Source organism: Aulonocara stuartgranti (assembly GCF_965226115.1).
Source record: "Aulonocara stuartgranti genome assembly, chromosome: 12".
In the NCBI taxonomy this organism is placed as follows: domain Eukaryota; kingdom Metazoa; phylum Chordata; class Actinopteri; order Cichliformes; family Cichlidae; genus Aulonocara; species Aulonocara stuartgranti.
Genome location: NC_138948.1, coordinates 31,766,942 through 31,788,474, shown reverse-complemented (window position 1 = coordinate 31,788,474; position 21,533 = coordinate 31,766,942). Strand labels below are relative to the sequence as shown.

Sequence of the window (21,533 nt, the reverse complement as noted above, 5' to 3'; positions counted from 1 at the left end):
CATTTTCAGATAGCTTTTAATGGACCAATGAAAGTTCTAATGCTAGCTGAAAGGTCCAGGAGTGAATCACCCTTTGGGAGATCAACACCACTGAAAGTTAGCAAATGTGCCTTGCTTTAAGAGAATAAAAACAACAACAGAATAAAGTAACGCACATGCAAAACTGTAAATTTGCATTTTACAATGCAGTCAGTGTTCCATAACAACAAAAAACACAAATCAATGTAACAGCCTTAAAGCCTGTAGTTCTAACCTAAGATGACAGGTAGAGTGTTCAAATTGTCCAGTGGCTCCATTTTTAAAAAAGTTTAAATTTTAAATGAATAAACAGGTGACTGTAGAGCTTAATCTTTCCTTCTCCCTGTCCAGCCCAGTGTGTACCCCAAAATGTATGTCAAGTGTCAGGAATTAAATCTAGTGAATTATTTATTTTGTATTTTGTATGTACAAAAAGAGGAGTACATTTTATGGATCAGACCATCTATTTTGGTTGTTTGGTTGACTTGTTTTATTAAACCTCAGATTCTGCCCTAATTTATCTGCACCACAAGTCTTTAAAATCATGCAACTGCCATGCACACATACTAAAAGAAAAAATCGTTTTAATCTTAGGCTTCAGACATCCGAAATACTGCCACTGAAGATATTGAATAAATTTCAAGGAACTGTAAAGATAGATGGCACATGCCTATAGACAGGCTTGTGTCTTGAACCTTTTGAGGATACACTAAAATAAAATATGTTATAGTTATACACTATCTTTCTAATCACTGTAATAATAACAGTGTAATTTTCAAATTTGGTTTGCTCAGATGACTGGTAAAGAATACAGGTATTTAAAGTATCAGTCAGTAGTCTCTACTTTTACATCAAGGGATACCCAGAACCAAATACATATTGCATACATACATACATACATATTGAGAACACGATGATCAAAAGACCAATATGCTCCAAAAGGGAAGCAAAACCCTTTGTGACTGAAATTATTTCTGTAGAAACAAGTTTAACAAAGAATATTTCAGATCTATTTTAGAAAGTCATTTGACTACAAAGCCCTCTTCTCTCATGTGATTTCAAAATTTAATGAATGTGGTGCAAACATTGGTCCAAACATACAGTATTAGTGATGAGACAAGAGGGTGCAGAAAGTAAACTATCAAAGCAAGGCTGAGAATTTGCTGCAGAAATGAGTGAACCCTTCACTCCCCATCATCCCCATCGCTCTCTAACAGTAAAACAGGAGCTCTCCCTGCTGGAGCAGACATTAACCCGGAGGTTGATTTAATTTGAATCGCAGGAAGGCTCAGAGGAGTTGTTCTGTCAGGTCCAAATGGGTCCCTTGGCTCTCATTCTAGACTAATGAAAGGATTCTGCATCAAACCACATGAACTAGAGATCCTTCTGTCCCCTCTACAGAGGTCCATGTGCCTATTAGTTGATCCGTAAAATGCCGATGGGGAGGGAGCCTGTCTCTATAGACAGGTTTGATGGTGCTTTCCCTGTGGATGGCATCTCGTTACAAGCAATAAAATCACTGTCAGCAGTGGGTGCCACCTGGAATGTAACCTACTGTACTATGAATTCAAATTTGATTGATGCCTAATCATTTTTGTTTTTACTGTACAACTGTAGTAACAAAAAATAAATGTGAAATGTTACTTTTCTATTTGGAACCGAGCAACACACACAAGCATATGAAGCGCCTTGAGGCGACTTTTGTTGTGATTTGGCGCTATATAAATAAAATTGAATTGAATTGAATTGAAAAGCACAGTGAAGCATCTTCAGAACTTTGAATTTAATCAAAGGTAGGCAGAAACTTTTCTGTTCCTCTGCAGGCATCAATGAAGCCCCTAAAAACTCAACTCTGTTCATCCAGTTTACAAATATATATATATATAATATTTTTTTTCTCTTCTCAATCAAAAGAATGTCTTCAGGGCGATATGACCAAAAATACTTATCACGATATACATTTGAAATTTTGCGATAACGATATAATGATATAATTGACACTAAACAAAATACTTTACAACTCTAAAACTTTATTAGTGCAAAAAAAAACCATCAATGTATTTTTCCCTTAAACAAGCAGCTGTTTTTTATGTGCATTAAAGTTATATAAAAATTTTACGGTGCAAATGCAAATTCCTTGCTGACAGTTTAACCAAAAGGCATTTCCAGTGGAAATTGGCCGACATATCCTCAGCATAACCATGTACAATATCCACAAAACTTAAAAAGAGGTTATACACACGCAATACGGTAATATTATGTTGAAGCACAGTACGTATCACTCCACAAGACTCGTGCCTACAATACCCGTAATGCTCCGACAATCCATCAAGCGGTGCGGCTTCGTAGCTTAGCAAAGTCGTACTAAAATATTTGACAGATTTTCGAATGCCGTGTACGACATAAAATCGTTTCGAAGTCAGTAAACACAACCAGAATTCAGTGTGCTGTATTTTCCAAAAAACACGGTAATAACGACGGCCCGCTAGCATGCTCTACCAAAAACAGTGCTTTGTTGTGTATCTGACGGACGAAAGCTAAACCAGTTCCACACCACTGAAGTTGCAGCATTTTCATCCGTTTCATTCAACGATCCGCTTTCGCCCTTCTCATTGCCGCCATGCTTTTTCTGCCATGTGCGTATGAAAACAAAGGCACTGCGCATGCGCATTTTACCCATATTCTATCGCGATATTTCATTTTCTTATCGTTCATTTTATATGGCCTGCCTGCATTTGTATAGCGCTTTTCTAGTCCTTAAGGACCCCAAAGCGCTTTACACTACATTCAGTCATTCACCCATTCACACACTGGCGATAGCAAGCTACATATATGGACATATCTGTGTATATGAAGACTGAACAAAGCCTCATCTCTCCTTTACTTGTCTTCATCCTGACTCTTACTCTTCCATACCACACCAGCACCAGACCTCACCTACTATAAGTTGCATCACATGTGTGATCACACATACCACTAGTGATGGGAATTCCGGCTCTTTTTAGAGAACTGGCTCTTTCGGCTTGGCTCCCAACCGGCTCTTCAGGTTGTTTTGTTGCTTTAATTAATTTATTATTAACAACAATATAAAATTATGCACAAAAGGAATTACTTTAAAAAAAATGTGGTTTTATTTATATATATAAATATATGCGGTGGCCCCTAGAGACAAAACACGTACAAACTCCAAAGCACATTTCTAGCGTTAACTGAACTTCCAAAACAGAGCTACCTACATCACTTAAATTACACAATTGAAAGCATATGTGTATTGTTTGTGTATTTATACACAAGCACTCATATATAGTCAAATAATTTAAAAAAATGTTAATTTACCTGTTACTACCACATACCAAATCTGGTTGTTGGTACTTCCTGGCCTATGTAGCCACTAGGTAACAAAAGCTCAACACTGCGCCTAGCATCCTGGAGCACTTCTGTTGTGTTTTGTACGTGTTTTGGAGTTTGTATGTGCTTTGTCTCTAGGGGCCACCGTAAATATACTTTTATTTATTCACTCCACATAAAATGTAATAAATAAATCATATAATAAAAAAAACACCTGTTTACATTTCACCTTTTAACTATTTAAATTTTCAGCTTTTTCCTTTTAAACAAATTTAAAGTGAAACAACACAAAACACTGCAAACCACAACACAATTAAATATAAATTAAAATATGAAAATAAAAGGAAGATTCTCTGTCATATGGGCCTGCATGAATTAACTTTCTGAATCCTTTATCATCCCCAACTGAAAATAGTTGTGGATGATTACTATACCTTTCTAATGTGACATTGTTGTTCCTGGCTCTCTTTCTCTCTATTTCCCTCTCGCTCTGTTCCTGTGCTACTGCGAGTGTAACTACCGCCCCTCCCCCCTCTTCCCAGAGCAAGCACAAGGCTCGCGTGCGAGTGAAGCGGAAAAAAATGCGAGAGAGAAGCTGAGAGAAAGAAAAAAAAAAAAACACCCACGGCTGGCGTCGTTCACTTCAAAGAGTCGGCTCTAAGAGCTGTTTCGTTTGCGACCGACACATCACTACATACCACAAACTTCCCTCATATGAAGCAGCCTGCAATGTCAGCTCAGCAGAAAAACTTGTCAAGCTCCTCTGATTTGAACTCCCCCTCCATGTTAATGCTACAGAATGGAAGGATGTTGTAGTAATACAACAAGGTCCATGTAGAAGCCATCTTCTGGCTGTGGGTGGTGACAAAGCCATTGCAATACAGACACAAACTCTGACAGCTACACACAAAATTCTAACAGCTTTGATATTTGGACTGCAGGTCCATAAATGCTTCTCTGGATCCAGGGGGTTTACTTCAAGAAATGACTCTGATATTGGTTTGAGCTCTAAGAGAGGACATCAGCTGACTCCAGTTTAGGCATGGTGTTGCCTGACTCTGGGCCACTTTGAGGCTGAGGAACTGGGCAGCGATGAGAACAATGACACAGGCAGCTGAGGAACACAATGGTACGAGGAAGTCTAGCAGGATAAAAAAAAAGTCAAAGTTGGACTACAATACTTCTCCACAACATGGAAAGCCTTGCTTTCTTGTTGGGTGTCATCTTGAAAGCCAGTCAGGTTCCCAAGAAAAGAGAAAACTGTCAGAGTTGGAACTGGACAAGAAGCCAGTTGACTCAGGCAGCAAACAGGGTGACTATCAGGTTCCACCTGATTCATACTCTTTATATTTAGCGTGGTTGCCCATTATCCCATTAGTCTGACTTCCAGCCCATATCAGCTGATGGCTCAGTTGATAACTTTAAGCAGAGTCATGTCTGTTGTTATTGGTAGTCTGTTCTGTTCTGATGACGCTTTTATCTACCGTTTTCAATACGTCCATTTAAAAATGAAGAGAACCTAAAACAATCATACTGCATATGAAAGTAAGAGTTTCCTTTTGTCTATAGTAGTCATGACTGAACTATGCTAATGGGTAACACACATTTCTGCTTGTCAGAGTGTACAATGTTCTTATCACATCATCACATAAAAATCACATAAAAAGTTATACTGTGATGGAAGGGAGGGGGGGAGAAAACTACACTAAAGGTATAAGAGGTAATGGTGTCTGCAAGTACGGAAAGGAAAGGAAACAGGAAAGAGAAGAAAATCTATTATAAACAAAACTCTGAATATAGTGACATTTGTTGGAGGGAAAGAAGGAACAAATGATAAAGCAAAAGATCAAAGAGGAAAATACATATTAAACAAAGATAAATAAGAAACAAGAAACAGAGATAATGAGAAAAGAGAAAGAGAGAGGGAAAATGAAAAGTGGACCAGAAAATGAAGCCCAAAACGAGTGCAGAGGAAATGAAGAGAGGAAAGAAAATGATCTGAGAATTAAATAAAAGAAAACAGATGACAGGAAAAGTAAAGGCAAAAAAAGAGGGGAATAAAAGTTTTGGGTAAAGAATGAAAAGAACAGAGGAGAAAAAAACTTATAAAGCAAGAAGAGAAAATATCTAATGTAAAAATAGCAACACAGGAAGGGAAAGAAAGAAGGTTAAAAAGGAAGCAAGGAAGGAGTATGAAATAAGAAATGCATCAAAACCAAAAATAGTAATAAGTAAGTGAGAAACACAAAGGAAAGAAATCAGTGGAAGAGAAACAAAAAAGTAGAAAAACATAGACTAGGACCAAAAAGGAGATAGGGTCAAGAAATTCAAGTAGAAGAGGAATGAATAAAAAAAACATAGGAAAGTAAAATAAGAGAAAACAAAGGAAACAGGAAAGGAATGCTTGGAAGGTAGAGGAAAGGAACTTATCCAAAACTAGAGAACACAGAGAATGGAGGCGTGTGACATCTTCCCAACCCGTGTAGATGGATACAAGAGGAGAAAGAACAAGAGCAGCAGGATTAGATGACAAGCTGAGGCAGCAAGTGAATGCAATAGCATCCCTTGACATGTCCTTATCTGGTTCAGAAACCCAGATTTCTTTACTGATAGCTGGCAAACCCTCAGTAATCAAAGCACAGACCTCTCCCTGTCTCTTCATCAAAGTCTGTCCACTTCTACATTCAAGTCTTTCACCACCACACTCCAACTGTAAACTTGACTTGGATTGGAAATGCACCTTTCACCATGACGCTTACATCAAATATCAGCACCCACCATGAAATTTCCACACTGTGATGCTTATCTGTGTGCTGGCAGAGCTGCAAAGAGGATGTTAGAAGCGTGTTTTCACCCTTCCTCAGTGCAGAAAAAGAGGAACAAAAGTCACACATAATTGTGTCTGTCAGACACATCGCATGCTTCAAATTTACATGACAGTAATGGCTGTGAGGGCCGGACACCAAACAATGCGCCTTTGTGTTTGATGCAAGGTTGACGTCCTCTGGCATCGCCAGCAGTGCCATCACAATCGCATTGTTCATTGGTCTAAAAATGTGGCAACGCTGTTTATCAGTCACCTATTCTGAAGGACAAGGGGCCAGCGAGTCTCACGGCTGTTGTTGTGAAAAATCCATTAAAGGTTTCCATATGAGACCAGCAGGGGTGGACTGGGGCTGAGGTGTGTGTGTGTGTGTTTCTCGGTGATTACCAAGGCTGTGGACAAACACACAGCAGGATGAAGAGAATTCACACAGGACTCACATTGTCTGATCTGAGCTTCTTGGCAGGGCAACCTCCATCCACAGGATGTAGCATGTAATACAGTCGCACTTTGTTGGCATGTTTCCGACTCTGCAAGAGAAAAAAGAGGAAATGACTCAAATCTAAAATGTAAATAGGCATATACATCAAATATATTCTTGTCAAATAAATACATGCATATAAATTCAACAGTAAACAACAAGACAAAATACATGTATTTGGTTGAGTTTAAAAACATCACCCAAATGTGTGGATCAGAATAAAAAGAAGGCTAAATCCCATTGTCCCAGGCTTTGTCCCAGACAGTCACACAGTGGTTGGAGACCATTACACGAACAAATTATTGCAATCTTTTGCAACAAACTTGTGATCTTGTTGTCTACAAAGACTTGCAATCAATTGCTGTCGTCAGGCCTCAATACATAGGTGTGTCAAGATCGCAATAAAATGAGAATACAATGGAGTCAACTTGCTATCAGCTTATCATTGAACAAATTGACAATTACATGCAATCTATGACAGCACAGCGATTAACTATGATAAATCCCTGAAAATCACAAATCTGCAGTTGTCTGCTTACAGAGAAATTTACATTAACAACTTATATTCAGAGTCCAGTCAGAAATTCGTACATTTGAAACAGAAATTCAGAAACGTCTACATAAATGTTCAAGTAGTTGCAGCAAGATGGTAATTTGAGTGCAAAATAACACAGAGGCTTAGTAAATGTCCTATTAATTGCAAATATTTCAAGGCTACAAACCGTTGATAACACTGCAGAAACAAGAAAAAGACATTTTCACAATGAAATGGCAATACGAAAGGGGTAAGGATGAAACCATAGAGATTTCTCCGCTTCAGGCAACTACTACTACTGCCTGTCACCCCTCCCAGGGTATGGGCCGCCAAAGGTAGAGTTTTCTGTCCTGGGCCATTCTTTCTAGATGGTTCCAGGTGTAAGCCCATCATTTTTGATTTTGCCACGAAGTCTTGTCGCCAGGTGTTTCTTGGGTAGCCCCGCTTTTGCTTTTTTGCCTTGGGGTTCCACCTGAGAACCTGCCTGGTGATGTTGGTTGGCGGTTTGCGCAAAGTGTACCCTACCTAGCACCATCTTCTCTTCCTCATTTCTTCCCCTACTGGGAGTTGACAGGTTCTTTCCCCTAGTTTGATGTTACTGATTGTATCTGGCCTTCGAATGTGAAGAAACTTTCTGAGCAGCCCGTTCTCACTCCCGAGGTGTAACATGTCGACGTTTTGTCACATCCCGCGGCGTTCCTGAGGAACGCAAAAGGAGACCTTCGGCGTTCTTATGGTACGCAGCGGGTTATGGTTGGAATCCAGTGCAATGACGTTCCCGCTGTAATAGACGTTCCAGCCCTGTATTCCAGCCCTAAACCTAACCTTATCCCTAGCCCTGACCATAACCTTATTCCTGATCTTAACCAGGACTATAATGATGTTAAATAGCGTGTTTCTAAGCGATTTGAAGAAAAAGAGCGAACATGTGTAGATGGAGTCCAGACGGTTCTCATATTTCCTCTTTTTTCCGAGGTCGTCATTTAGGAACGTGGTGGGTAGCCGAAAACGTAATATGTTGACGATTTGTCACCTAGCGTAAAATGTTACGCTTTGGGAGTGAGAACGGGTTGTTCTGAGACAGCTGTTGAGGAATTTCTGGATTTTGCATTTTGAGGTTTTATTTGTCTTCCAGCTTTCAGCCCTGTACAGCAGTACTTCATTTTGGAGTTGAACAGTTGGATCTTGGTAGTCAGGGTCATCTTTCTGGATGCCCAAATGTTCTTGATCTGGATGAAGGAGACTCTTGCTTTGCCAATCCAGGCAAACCACTTGGTAATAATCACTGAAAACCTTGTCCAAGTTGCTCTGGTCTCCAACAAGTTGACTATGAGAACCGACTGTTCCCTTATCAACAAATACTATATATATACAAAACTTTGACATCCAACTCTGTTACAGGAGAAATTATGTTTCACCTGAGAATGGTAAGAATGTTATTGTTCCATCAGTGATCAGAGATCCCAAGTTATTGTGAGGCCTATTGGGACACAGAGTGTCGGGAACAGAAGATATATTTGGAACATCGGATGCCCCTGCAACATATCTTCTCTGCCACGGTACTAAGAGACACCCTGTTCATGCCTGAACCACTGCTACTGACCTATTTAAAACTGCAATATAAACTTTCCTTATATATTTTTGATCTGCCATTTATAAAGCCTGTGCTTGTACAGATGATAAATATCATGTTGAAAAACTGCCCTGTTAAGTTCCTGTGTTTCTAATAAGGCAGTTTGCTTTTAAAATATGCTTTTACAGGAAAAGCCTGAGAGATATTGCATTAACCTCCTAGGACCTGGCCTCCACATATGTGGACATCACATTTTAGGGCTGTCTAGACCAAAATACTAAATTTTACATCAGTATTTGCTGGAGCTTATTTGAAAAAAAAAATGATGTTGTTCAAACAAAAAAGAAAAACTTTCAGAACAACTCTTCTACCCTTTAGTTCTCCCTCTTGTTTCAAATTACTGGCTTAGGTTAGAGGACCCATTAAAAATAGGTGAAGGCCGTCAAATGAGGTGCACTCTTCCGATCCCTGATACTGGACTGAATTGATAACTAGTGCTCGGTTTACTGAGGTTGAAGCAGGAGTCTTCTTACCGGCAGCCCATCAATCCCCCAGGATCTGATAGCACAGCCATGACAGGAGAAAGACGGGATTTGGGAGGGCAGATTAGTTCATCTGAAAATGACTCTGCTTAAGGATGTAATGCTTTAGAAGTCAAGGGGAATGACACAAGTTAGGAGGAGGAAGTAGGAGGTGAAGGAAAACATCCTTGGATACTGCAATTTTTCTTTTTAAAGAATGCCACAGAGGAGTGATAGCTACAAAATAAGTCTAGTGAAGCATGTATAGTAGCAGCGTTAACAGGGCCTGATGCCTTACTCCAGCGGACAGGGGTATCAGAGACATCCATGTGTATGCATTTCTTTACAAGGGCAAACTCATCCTGCCTGGGCAGCGTGGGGAGAGCAAGCCTGCGTGAATATATCTGTCTTGCCTGTCTGGTCTCCTGGCAGAGACACAGCAACATGAGCTCTGCTGCTTCTTTAAAAAGAAAACAAACAGAGCTTGAAAAGCAGGAAGGGCTCATGAATATTCACTCCGCACTTATCATTAAAATCTGAGCCGGTTTGATCACGTACGTTTTATATTATATCTGCATGAAAAAAAGAATTTTCAACTTTTAGCTCAAATAAATACAAACAAAGCATTCTAGTGTTATATAAAACTCTGGTCTTGATCTGTGCATGATGTTTTACTCTTTAGAGCAACAAGGGAATGTTTCAAACTGAAAGAAGGACGGAAATTTGACTATTTGAAATTCAAATTTTTTCCCAAACTTACCGATAAACTGGCTAAAATAAAATGATTTATTCTTTGGCAGAACCAGGCAGTGTGGTTTTGTTCAAGCAGTTTGATGATGTGTGAAGATATATTTTTGATCTGTATGCCAAAAGAGTCTCACATGACACTGCATAAAAGTTGGTACACCACACAAAATGTGTTGCTTTCACAATAAAGGCTTTAAAATGTGACAAGATTATTTTTCTTTCTTTCTTCTTTTGGTTCTTTGACTTATGTGTCGAATTTCTTCTTTCTTGTTACACGTTGTACAAAAATCTCTAAAAATGAATTTGGCCATTCACTATTTCATAAAAAACATGTAAAGAATAATCTAAATATATATTGTCCATTCATCCATCTTTTTCCGTTTATCTGGGGCTGGGTTGCAGGGGAAGCAGCCTAAGCAGAGAAGCCCAGACCTCCCTCTCCCCAGCCATGTCCTCCAGCTTATCCGGGGGAATACCGAGGTGTTCCCAGGCCAGTCGAGAGATACAATCTTTCCAGCATGTCCCAGGTCTGCCCCAGGGCCTCCCCCCGGTGAGACATGCCCGGAACGGACGATCTGATATCCTCGTGTTTGTGTTGTTCCCTCGTCATTATAAATAATGTTGTTCCAGGTTCAACATTGCAAGTGACCAATCACCTTCTGCTGACGTCATCCGCGACCTCAAAAAAAACAAACGCCTTCAAAAAATCTATTTCACTTGCGAGAAGAGAAACCGCCTCTGTAAGGACAATATGTATAATGCTTACCGTTTGTTAAAGGAAAGTATCCTGAAATGCAAAGAATTCAAGTTCCTGGATCGGCGGACAGAAGCGGTTTCTCTTGTCGCAAGTGAAGTAGATTTTTTTAAGGCGGTATTTGTTTCTCATTCACATTGTCAGCATGTTTACTCAGGAAAATCAGTTAATTACAAAAAACTGTCATGCACCAATAGCCACAATCAGAGAATCCACTATCAGGAAGCACAGCTGTTCCAAGAATCCACAAAAGAGACATTCCAGTGCTTCATATGAGAACTCAAATGAACAACTTGTTTATTGTACTTTCTGTTAAGTTATTTAAAAAATATTTCTAATGCTTGCGGCAAAAAGTTGTTGAAAGCATCTTAAGAGCAATTTTCCACTCTCTCTTGAAAATTTAATTAAAGTGTATATTTGAAAAGCTGATGTCATTTATGTGGGAGTTTTCATCCTGGCTCTTGTTTGTGCCAGGAGGACCCATGTAGCCTCCTCCCACTGTACTTTACCAAATGTTAAACCTGCACAGCACTGTTGCATGCATCCTTCAGAACTGCAGAACAAGTAGAGAATAAGCAGGGATTTGAACACAGTGCACACATGCTAAAGTCTTAAGAAGAGACACTCTAAATGAGAGTGTGCAAGATGTATGCTGTTGAATTTGCGTGACTGGATTATGATCATTACAGTGTTCTAATTCCCTTTGATATCGGTAGCCATGGCACTGGCTATTGTGGTTGAAGCAAAATTACTTTTTTCTGGCTTAGATGGCCAAACCCTACCCGTTCTTTCATCATCAACGTGGCTGCTGATGTGCAGAGCAATCTCTTTAGGTGATGAAGCAGCCAAAAGCTGATTCAAAAATTAAGAAAAAAAATGTGGAGGCCTGCAGGTAAGAAGTCACTATGTAGCCCTAACAAATTACCAGAAGGGAAGGCAGGGAAATGTTGACTAAGGCAGTGAAAAAAAAAAAAAGTACTTCTTTAAGACACAGTGCCCGTGGGAATGCTGTGTTTTCTGTGTATTGTCAGCAATGTGTGCTATCACCTGCAGGTGACTGTAAACTTTGTACAGGGTAGGGAAGTCTGGGACCCTGTCAGTTATGATGAATTGGACCTACACACAAAGCAAACATGGATATCACTGAAAAAAAAAAAGAATCTCTGTAGGTCGACATCAGCATTTGACCACGCCACATTGAAGCAGTTTTATCTATGCTGGCAGTGCAGCTTTAGGGAGGATACTGTTCACTGGCTCACCACTTCAGTCCATGCTGAAATATCTCACTACCTCTTACATAATAGAGGGCCATCAATTTTAAAGAGAGATTCCTGATCTCTGGAGGATCCACCTCAATTATTATTTTTTTAATTTGATGATGGAGACTTTTTCTTGCAGCACAACATTTGTGGTTTTAAAAGAGGTGTCCCAAAATCTGATGGACACCGTAACTACGTGGACATCTTCCGGGTCTGAAAAGTGAAGTCAAATTGAAAGGCCCTTTAAATTGCAATATATTTAATGACCACCAGAGGGCGACTGCTGTGGTTGAACAAACATTTCCAATTGCATAAAAGTCTATGGGAAAATAGCACTTGGCTCCTCTTCTTATAGACCTCAGTAAAAACTCTTTATGAGTTTATGGGTCATAACAAATAATACACTGAGCCCAAATTTACAATTTATGGCCATTATAAGGGAAACAAAAATTGCCCAGGAGATGCTGATTGCCCAATGACTTGTCAGTCACAAGTTGACCAGCAAAAAAAAAGCTCACCAAAAGGCTGCCTGTGGTTAATTTATTTTGTTTTATTCTGAAATTTATTTAAAAATGACTTGCTGTTTGCTTTTAGGCATAGTTTTAAAACTAGACTGAAGTAGAAAATTTAAGTAGAAAATATATACATTTTCTTCCATTCCACAGATTCAAACAGGATATAAAAATAACTAAACCTCAGTGGGAGATCCTTTTATGACAGGGTGGCTGAGTGCACATCTGACATAAACAGGGATGAGAAAAAAATCCATATTGCATTACCACCACATCAGTGAGCTGATCAGTGAGCCATCCCTGTCCTTTGGGCATTGTGAAGTTAAAAGAACTGATAATCCCAAACATTCTCGCCCTGTTTTTTTTTAATATGTAAAAACTGATCCTTGTAACTTCTTCAGTATTGAGGAAGTGTACAAAGTATGTGGTGCAAACGGGCCACTGATTGATTGTGCTGCTGTTAATCTATCAGCCAGCCACAGAGAACAGCAAAGTTATAACAGAGAGAGAGCTAAAGTGAAAAAAAATCTTAAAAACACTGACGAGTCCACTGCAGTCACTGTCTGTGTGTTTCATACTCTGTTTTTTTGTCTTTCAATTTTTTTTGGTGGTTTTCCCAGAGAACTGTGCTGTTGCTCCCTTCCCTATTCCAGTCTGCTTGTCCACCAATCAGCACACTTAGGATTTTAATTCAATTCAATTCAATTTTATTTATACAGCGCCGAATCACAACAAGTCACCTCAAAGTGCTTTATATTGTTCAGTAGATCGTACAATAATAGATTCAGAGAAACCCCAACAATCATATGACGCCCTATGAGCAAGCACTTTGATGACAGTGGGAAGGAAAAACTCCCTTTTAACAGGAAGAAACCTCCAGCAGAACCAGGCTCAGGGAGGGGCGGCCATCTGCTGTGACCGGTTGGGGAGAGAGAAGGAAACAGGATAAACACATGCTGTGGAAGAGAGACAGAGATTAATAACAAGTATGATTCAGTGCAGAGAGGTAAATTAACACATAGTGAGTGAGAAACGTGACTGAAGAAGAAGGCTGCAAGGCAACACATTTTAGGTGAAGACCCTTCTCCGCTCACTATGTGAACAAAACTATGTACACAGAGAGACACATTTGTGGGACCATAAATTAAGTGAGAGAAGTCGTAATGTAGAAGAAAATGGATGTTTTTACACCGAGTCCATTTGCATTCTTTCAAATGACCAGCAGGAGTCGACTCTCATGGCTGCACAAAGAAATCTGGCTGTAAAAAGGACTAGGAGAAGATGGCCGTTGGTTCGCTTGATCTGTGAGCTCAGTAAACACGTGCTTTATATTTTTAATAATAGTCATTAGTTTCAAGTCTTATTGGATACAACACGATATTAATCAACATGATCTAACCTTTTGTCCAACACACTGGTACCCAATGAGCATGCAGCATCACTCACGGTCAGATCCATTCATTGCCTTAGTTTTGCAATCAGCAAAAAAATTCCACTCAAGGCTTCAAAATGGCATCAATGGGTGATGGTCACTGTGGCTACATTCTTCTGTTATATCAAGGGTGTGTTCTAGCTTAGCAGCTGAACCTGATATTGCACCCTGCTAACTGTTTAGAAGGTTGTGGCTGTACTGGGCAACTCATTGGTGGAAATATAGATTACTCAGTATGTAATGCAATGAAAATAAAGACCTTTCCTTAAAAAAGAATAACAGTCATGAAACACCATGGCTGTCATTCAGGACAGTTTAAATCTTAATTGCGTCGGACATGATTGCATAGACTCTTGTTAAACCCCAATTCCAAAAAAGTTGAGGTGCTGTTTAAACTGTAAACACAAGTCAAATGAAATGCTTTGTTAATCTGATAAATGCAACTTATTAACAACAGAACATGGAAATCACGTTTAAATGGACATTTTTCAAATTTTGATCCATCCCAACTTTTTTGAGATGCCTTACTGTCATCAAATTCAAATCTTTTTATCATTATAATGTAAAATGTCTCAGTGTAAGGATCTGATATGTTCTCTATGTTCTACTCTGAATAACATATGGGTTTATGAGATTTGCAAAAGATTTGCAATTTACCTTGTTTTTACAAATGAAATTGACCTTATTGAATATGTATGTGTAGGGCAGAAAGGAAGGAGAGGGAATTTAAATGAATTGTACAATGTGGTTTTTGGCTGCTCACTGTGCCATTTTTCAACAGCAAAGAAAGAGATGTCTTAATTGCCATTGACTTGTCTGCAGCAACTGTAGAGAATACGCTGGTCAGAAGAACGTGTGGTTGAAGGGAGAGAATTGTCTGAAAATATCGATTACCCCTCTGCTTCAGGACCACAGATGGCTGCATATTTTTTTCTCTGGGCTGTTAATGTTGTTGTGAAAAAATGACAGCCAGAAAGGGGATAGAGGCAAAAGTCAAAAGCAGGTTTAAATTCTGCTTATTTTAACACTATTTTAAGTGAACACCAATAAACAGAATGTTGTTTTTTTTTCCCTATAAACTAACAGTAATTCTGTACGAGATGCAGGGAACTATAAATCAGTCCTATGGTGAGGTGTACAAATTCAGACCACGTCTGACATAAATTGAGTGCTTTAGTCCAGTTTACATATATTTATACCAACAACCAATGGCTGTCTCCATCACACGTCCTTCCATTAATACATTAGTACAGTGTGTTAGTTGACACGTTGCCAACAAATGATGCTTTTACTTAAGAATTTTCACTATAAAAGTTTTAGTAATGTGATTTAGCTCCTTTCATTTTAAGTCATACCTGGAGAGTTAGTTTTTTCATTTCATCCACAAGATAAATTAGGTTGACAGCATTCTCATCCCTGGGTGTTTACGGAGCATTAGCTGCCAAAACATCCCATTTGTCTAATTCCTTAGACCAAAAATTGTGGCATTGTTGGTCCCTCAGCAGAACCACTGCAGTATAATTATCATTTCTTTCAGGTTAGTTGTAGCTGTTATAAATCTGACACAGTCAGCTGCAGTAGTGCACCATGTAGACTGCAAAGCAGCTAACTGGCCAGGGCAGATTGTCAGGAGAAAATATGATGAATCTCACATTTTTAAAGTAGGGTTATTATAGTACATCAAGCATTTAGTCCTGTCCTGTTGCTTGTCCTTCACAGGAGAAGATAAGGGCAAGATAACAATTACAATTACAATATTTCTGTCCTGGTCACTAGTCCCTAATCAAAGTGTGTCATTTGTCATAAGATACTGAGACAAATTGGATGATTGAACAGAAAATAAATAGAGTGAAGAAAATATTTGATCCCCTGTTGACAAAAATTAACAGTCTATAATATTTATGGTAGTTTCCAGAAAAAACATATTAAATTATGAACAAAATCATTTGTATATGATTGTGAAATAAATATTTAATCTCAAATTCTGGCTTCTGCAGATTTACTGTGTGCCCACGTTGCAGACAAATTGCAACCAACCAACCAACCAATCAGTCAGGACTATCTTTATCAATTAGGCCAGGCTCCAGACGTCCAGGAAGAAGCTAAAACCTTGAGTTGCAAAGCAGCAGCCAGGAAACCTAAAGGATTTAGAGAGTTTCTCTAAAGAGATGTGGGCCAAAATCCCTCCTCAGATATATGAAACCCTAGTAAAAAACTACAATTATTGTCTTACCGCTGTGGTTGCCAACAAGGTTTCTACAAGTATTAAGTAAATTTTCCTTTGGGATCAAATATTTATTTCATTTAAATGTTAAACGGGCTGATTCTTATATGGTGCTTTTCTACTCCGCCAGAGTATTCAAAGCCATAGCGCAAAGCTCAACCAGGAGGTAGAGCAGCAGAAGAGCATACCACTTTTTACCTTGCAACCAGAGGTTTTTGAAGATAAAAACACTTTTGCTTTATGAGCAAAGAAAGCCACCTACTGCTGATATGCATGGGACTGATAACTGATAAAAACCATTCAATGAGCAGATCACATTTGATATCTGTTCGAAATCCCTATATAGCTTCATATAGTTTTACCAAAACTGCACTGATTGTAAAGCAAGGATGCTTGACTAGTTTGATTTATTGTTTCATTGTTTCTCCTCAAAGCAGTTTTCAAGAGAGACTGGAGAACTTGCCACAGCTCATATGTGGATTTAGGGTTTCTGACTGTCTGCTGTCTCTTTATGTAATCCCAGACTGACTCTGTGAAGCTGAGACGGGGACTCTGTGGGGACTGCACCATCTGTTGCAGGGCTCCTTGTTTTTCCAGTGGCTGAAAATAATTTTTCATGACTCTTTCTACATGTTTGGGCTTGTTTTTTCCTATAAAACAAATTTGGGACAAATGAAAGACCTCGGCATGATGGGTAAAAATCTTGACAGCTGAAGCACCTCAACTTTTTCCACATCATTGTTCCATTTTTGTCATTTTGCTCTCAAATAAGAAGAGCTTTTATAACTTCCAAAAATATAACGTTGTAGAGTATTTCTATTCCAACTTCAAGAACTTGCCCATTCCTTGCCTAAAAGGACCAGCCTGCACCATTATTGCAGCATCATCACAGCACTCAGTGCCTCCTGTCGACACCTGTTACATAACTTGGTTAACAACAACAACAACCCTCGTTGCCTCTCAGGTCATGTTTGGAAGCTTTTACCCAAATGTAACCTTGAGTGTTTCATGACTTGCACTAGACCAGTGGCTGTGTGCTTGCCTCACTGGGCCCTTCTAATTATAGCAAATCAGACGAAAATGTTGTGACACAGGTCTTAGGACACTCTGAACTGAGTTGTGTTACGTACCTGGTAGCCATCCCCTGGATTATTTAGGCAGAGGGTTTCTGACTGCTGCTGGACCCCTCAGGTCTAATACAAACCCTTTCGCTGTGGGGAACAACACTGCAGGCCACACTCACACAGGCAAAAATTCATGAATCATTTTGTTTACATCAAAACACTGGGTCCATGCAGGGTTTTGTGGAGGGATTACAGTGTGTTTACTCGGAAACACCACAGAGGGCTTAAACAGAGAATGAAAGAAAGTTTTCTTCAAAACAGCAAAATGCACAGAGTGGTTCAACTGCTGCAACACATTAACCTAAAAAATAAATAAATAGAAAAACTGTAGCTGCCAAACATAATTGGCTTCCTTTAATTTCAGACACAGCTGTGAGGAAAATAGTGTTCACAGTCCAGACTAAAACTAAAACGAAGAAGCTCCTCAGTTCCGTGTATATGTACAGGTTCTTCAGTGTACTTCTAAAACGATACAAAGGACCCCATCCTTCTATATGATACTTAAATTGACCTTGTTGCTAACAAGTGGTACAGTGGTTAGCACCATCACCTCACACAAATAGCTTCTTCTACCATTATCTCTTGGGTTTAGAGATATATGTGAGACTACTGTACTTGGAAAAACTACCATTTTTTAAAACTTTCTTGATGTTTAATGGATAGTATAGCTGAATGTCGAACATGTTCATAGTCCCAGATAGATCAGAGAAATCAGTGTGAGCGGAATAAAAATCTTTAATCCTTTGGATGAGGAAAATATGGACACTAAGGCTGAAGCATAGTTGGTGCTGTCAGGCAGTGCGCTTCCTTGTTTTCCCAGTCTGATCATTAATCAAAATTCCTCACTGTTCTCACAGAGCGACTTCATGAAGAAATAACTTGAAGCATTTCCACAATCACTTTGAGGATTTATACTTTTCCTTCCATTACTTTTCTTTTTATTTATTTTCATTTTGTATTACAGTTATTTTCACTTTGGTATGCTGCACACAGGCTTTGTAAAGCACTTTTATTGCTTGCTTATATGAAATGCCAACACCACCATGCATAAATCATCAATATAAAACAGAATAGTGAGGATGTTTTACTTCCTGCCTTTATGACCTCACCTGTGTTTGTGTATGGTGAAACCGTTAGAGGGGTTAAGCCATATACAGGGTGGGGGAGATTACCCTTTGGTGAGCAGGAGGTCACACAAACGAACCCCCAAACACACACACACACACACACACACACACTCACACACACACACACGCACACGCACACACACACACACTGTTTTAACCTTTTGTGACCATAGGGGGTTTTACAATGGGTGGTGCTTGTATTCACTGTATTCAATAAAAAGGCAGCAAGGAAGGCTGTTTATTTGAAGTTGGCTAGGAGACAGGTGAGGAGCGCTCAGCTCCAAAAGCCTGGTTCCGACCAGCCTCTCTTGCTAGGAAGTAAAAACAGGTTAAAGCTCTTCGTCTTGCTTCCTTGCTTCGTTAACGGGAATAAGTCTCTAAACCAGTGGGGCCTGTGGAAGCGCAGACCCAACACAGTGCAATCCAATGCAATGCAAATTATGGGCTATTCCCTCAGCCTAGTAGTGCAGTAACTACCAATGTAGCGTGCACTGCTTGCTATGAAGTAAACCCATGTGTCTTTGGGGTTTTTTATGCAACATTTGAAAACGATTCTATTTGGTTTTGAAATGGTTGTGATCAACTGCACAACGACTACGCTATGCACAAAGTGACATCGGAGTGACATCTTTATATGTCACTTTTGGACATGCAATTTTGGTCCACTGATGGGGTTGTTTTGTGATGCCAGGCAACGTCTTTTTTTAACGTCTACTGAACGTCTATTGTTGATGTCCTTGTTGATGACCTCCATGTACGGGCTACTTATAGTTGGACTTGGTCATTTTTTATGCTGTTTCTATAGGCCCTGTTTTTCAGTGTTTCCAGGGTGAAACAGTTCTTAGTAAGTTTTGTTGGTTTTGAACTTGTAGCTTTATAAGGTGTGCATTCACAATACACTGATAAAAATTAGTGGTTATAACTTGAGCTCCTTCTTGAGAGTCTGCAAAATAATCTCTGCTCTTGTGGAGTATTTGGTGGAATACTATGTCCATAAAAGTGCATGAGTTCTGGAGCTGTATCATTTCTTTTTGAAACGTCTGTGAAAAATCAGAACAGAGCATCTGGAATAAACAGCAGGAAACATCTTTTAGGATTTGTACAAGATTCAATTTAAAAAAATATATTTACAGACAATTTTTTAAAATTCTGAATTTGCAGGAAAGAAAATACATTGACTGACTACCCACAAGTGATACGTGGCTTCATAAGGAGTCTGTGTACGTATAATGAGAAATGGTGGAGAACTAATAGAAGTTGGTGGTTATGGGAGCACCTGCTGAGCTTCACTTGGAATAAACCTATTCATCAGCACAACCTACATCAGTATCACTGAGAGAGGTCGAATATATTGGTCCAACAATCTCATTTCAAATCATTTCACCTGTCCTCTCGCATTTGTCACTGTAATACCTGCCAACTTATCCACTGCAGGAAAATAAACCTCACTTCAGATAGCTCATACCGACACAAGCAATTGCAATCAGAGCATAAATCACAGCAGGAGTTCAATTTGTTCTCAGGACAGGAAGCAACTTCATTCTTCACTGCTGACAGTCTGATGTGAATTAGCAGCAGCCACGCCACCTCATTGCTTTGATAACCAACTTGACACCTCAGATGATTACTAGATGGATTCATTTAGATTTCTTTTATTTAATGCTTTCACACTGAAAGCTGATTGACTAAAGCTCGCTTGGCAGCAAGCCAAAGGCTGGTTTGCAGAGATCGGTAGACAATACTGGGAGCAAACCCTGAGGCTGCCGAGAGAACACTGTCAACGCTGTCAAAGTAGGCCATGCAGTCAATTCTCAAGTTCCCACTAAAAACGCAGTATCAACCACAAACAAAACCCTGTGAGATCAAAGAGAACAAGCTTGTCGGCTTAATGGGCCATCCAGTATAAAAGCTGAAGTCTGTTGAAAATGCCATGAAAGCTTCGGTTATGTTTTAATGTCTTTTTGGGGGGAAAAGGGGTGTTTCAAGGAAACATTGGACTGTTAGGCGGTACAATGTGCAAGTCCAGCATCTTCCTTTAAGCCTGAGGACTCTTCACTCTGCTGATTCTATTTTTGACAGCTACTAATATTATATCTCATTCAAATTCCCCTGAGCTTACAAAGCTTTTGTTCCTCTTTCCAAGAATTTCAAGACAATTTTTCCCAAAAGCTGGACTTTAACTTGCATATGAGGGCTGCAGTGAAAGTGTTGCCTTTTTTGTTGTTGTAGTCGTTTTTACTCACTAAATGACTAATCCATAAAAGAAACTTCCATAAGAACTCAACTGAAGCGCAGAGAGGTAATAATGCACCACTGCTGCAAAGCAAGAAGAACTACAGGTCTCATTATCATCTTGTAAAGCTCTCCTTTCACTCTCACTGCTATCCTTCTGTCACAAATCACCCCTGACACTCTCCACCCACTCCATCCTGCCTTCACTCTCTTCATCACCTCTCATGTACGTTGTATGTTGTACTTCAGGTATTACAATTTAGCTACCTTGCATTTTCACTGTTAAACCAGCCCTGCTCTCATTCACATACATATTTGGTCTTGCTTTTAGTCAGGGCTGGATCAGGTGACCCTGAAGCCTCCCTTAGTTATGCTGCAATAGGTCTAGGCTGCTGAGGATATCCCATGATGCACTGAGTATTTCTTCTTCACTCACCTATTTTAACTCTGTATGTTTATACACCACTCTGGATTTAATCATTAACTAATTTTATTTTTTGGCTCTACTCCACAATGTGTCTTTTGTCCCCTCCCTGAGCCTGGTTCTGTCGGAGGTTTCTTCCTGTTAAAAGGGAGTTGTTCCTTCCCACTGTCCCTGCTCATAGGTGGTCTTCTTACTCTCGGGGTTTGAATAGGGATGGGTATCGTTTAGGTTTTATCCGATACCGGTGCCAAACCGGTACTTTTGAAACGGTGCCGGTGCTTAAACGGTGCTCAAACTGGTGCTTAAAGAATGGAGAACACAAAATTGGTCCAAAAACCTCTCATGTTCAGCTGTTTTTTTGTAAAAAGATAACAATGTTAGCCTTTTCTGCAGCTATA

General features: G+C 39.5%; 1 protein-coding gene across 1 annotated transcript in view; it reads right to left on the bottom strand.

Annotated features, from left to right (window-relative positions):
- Positions 1-21,533, bottom strand: part of zmat4a (zinc finger, matrin-type 4a) — a 155,858-nt gene that overhangs the window by 89,954 nt on the left and 44,371 nt on the right. Inside the window, exon 3 of the mRNA XM_082554948.1 lies at positions 6,631-6,720. Coding sequence (XP_082411074.1) covers positions 6,631-6,720 — 90 coding nt within the window. The remainder of the gene's footprint in view (positions 1-6,630; positions 6,721-21,533) is intronic.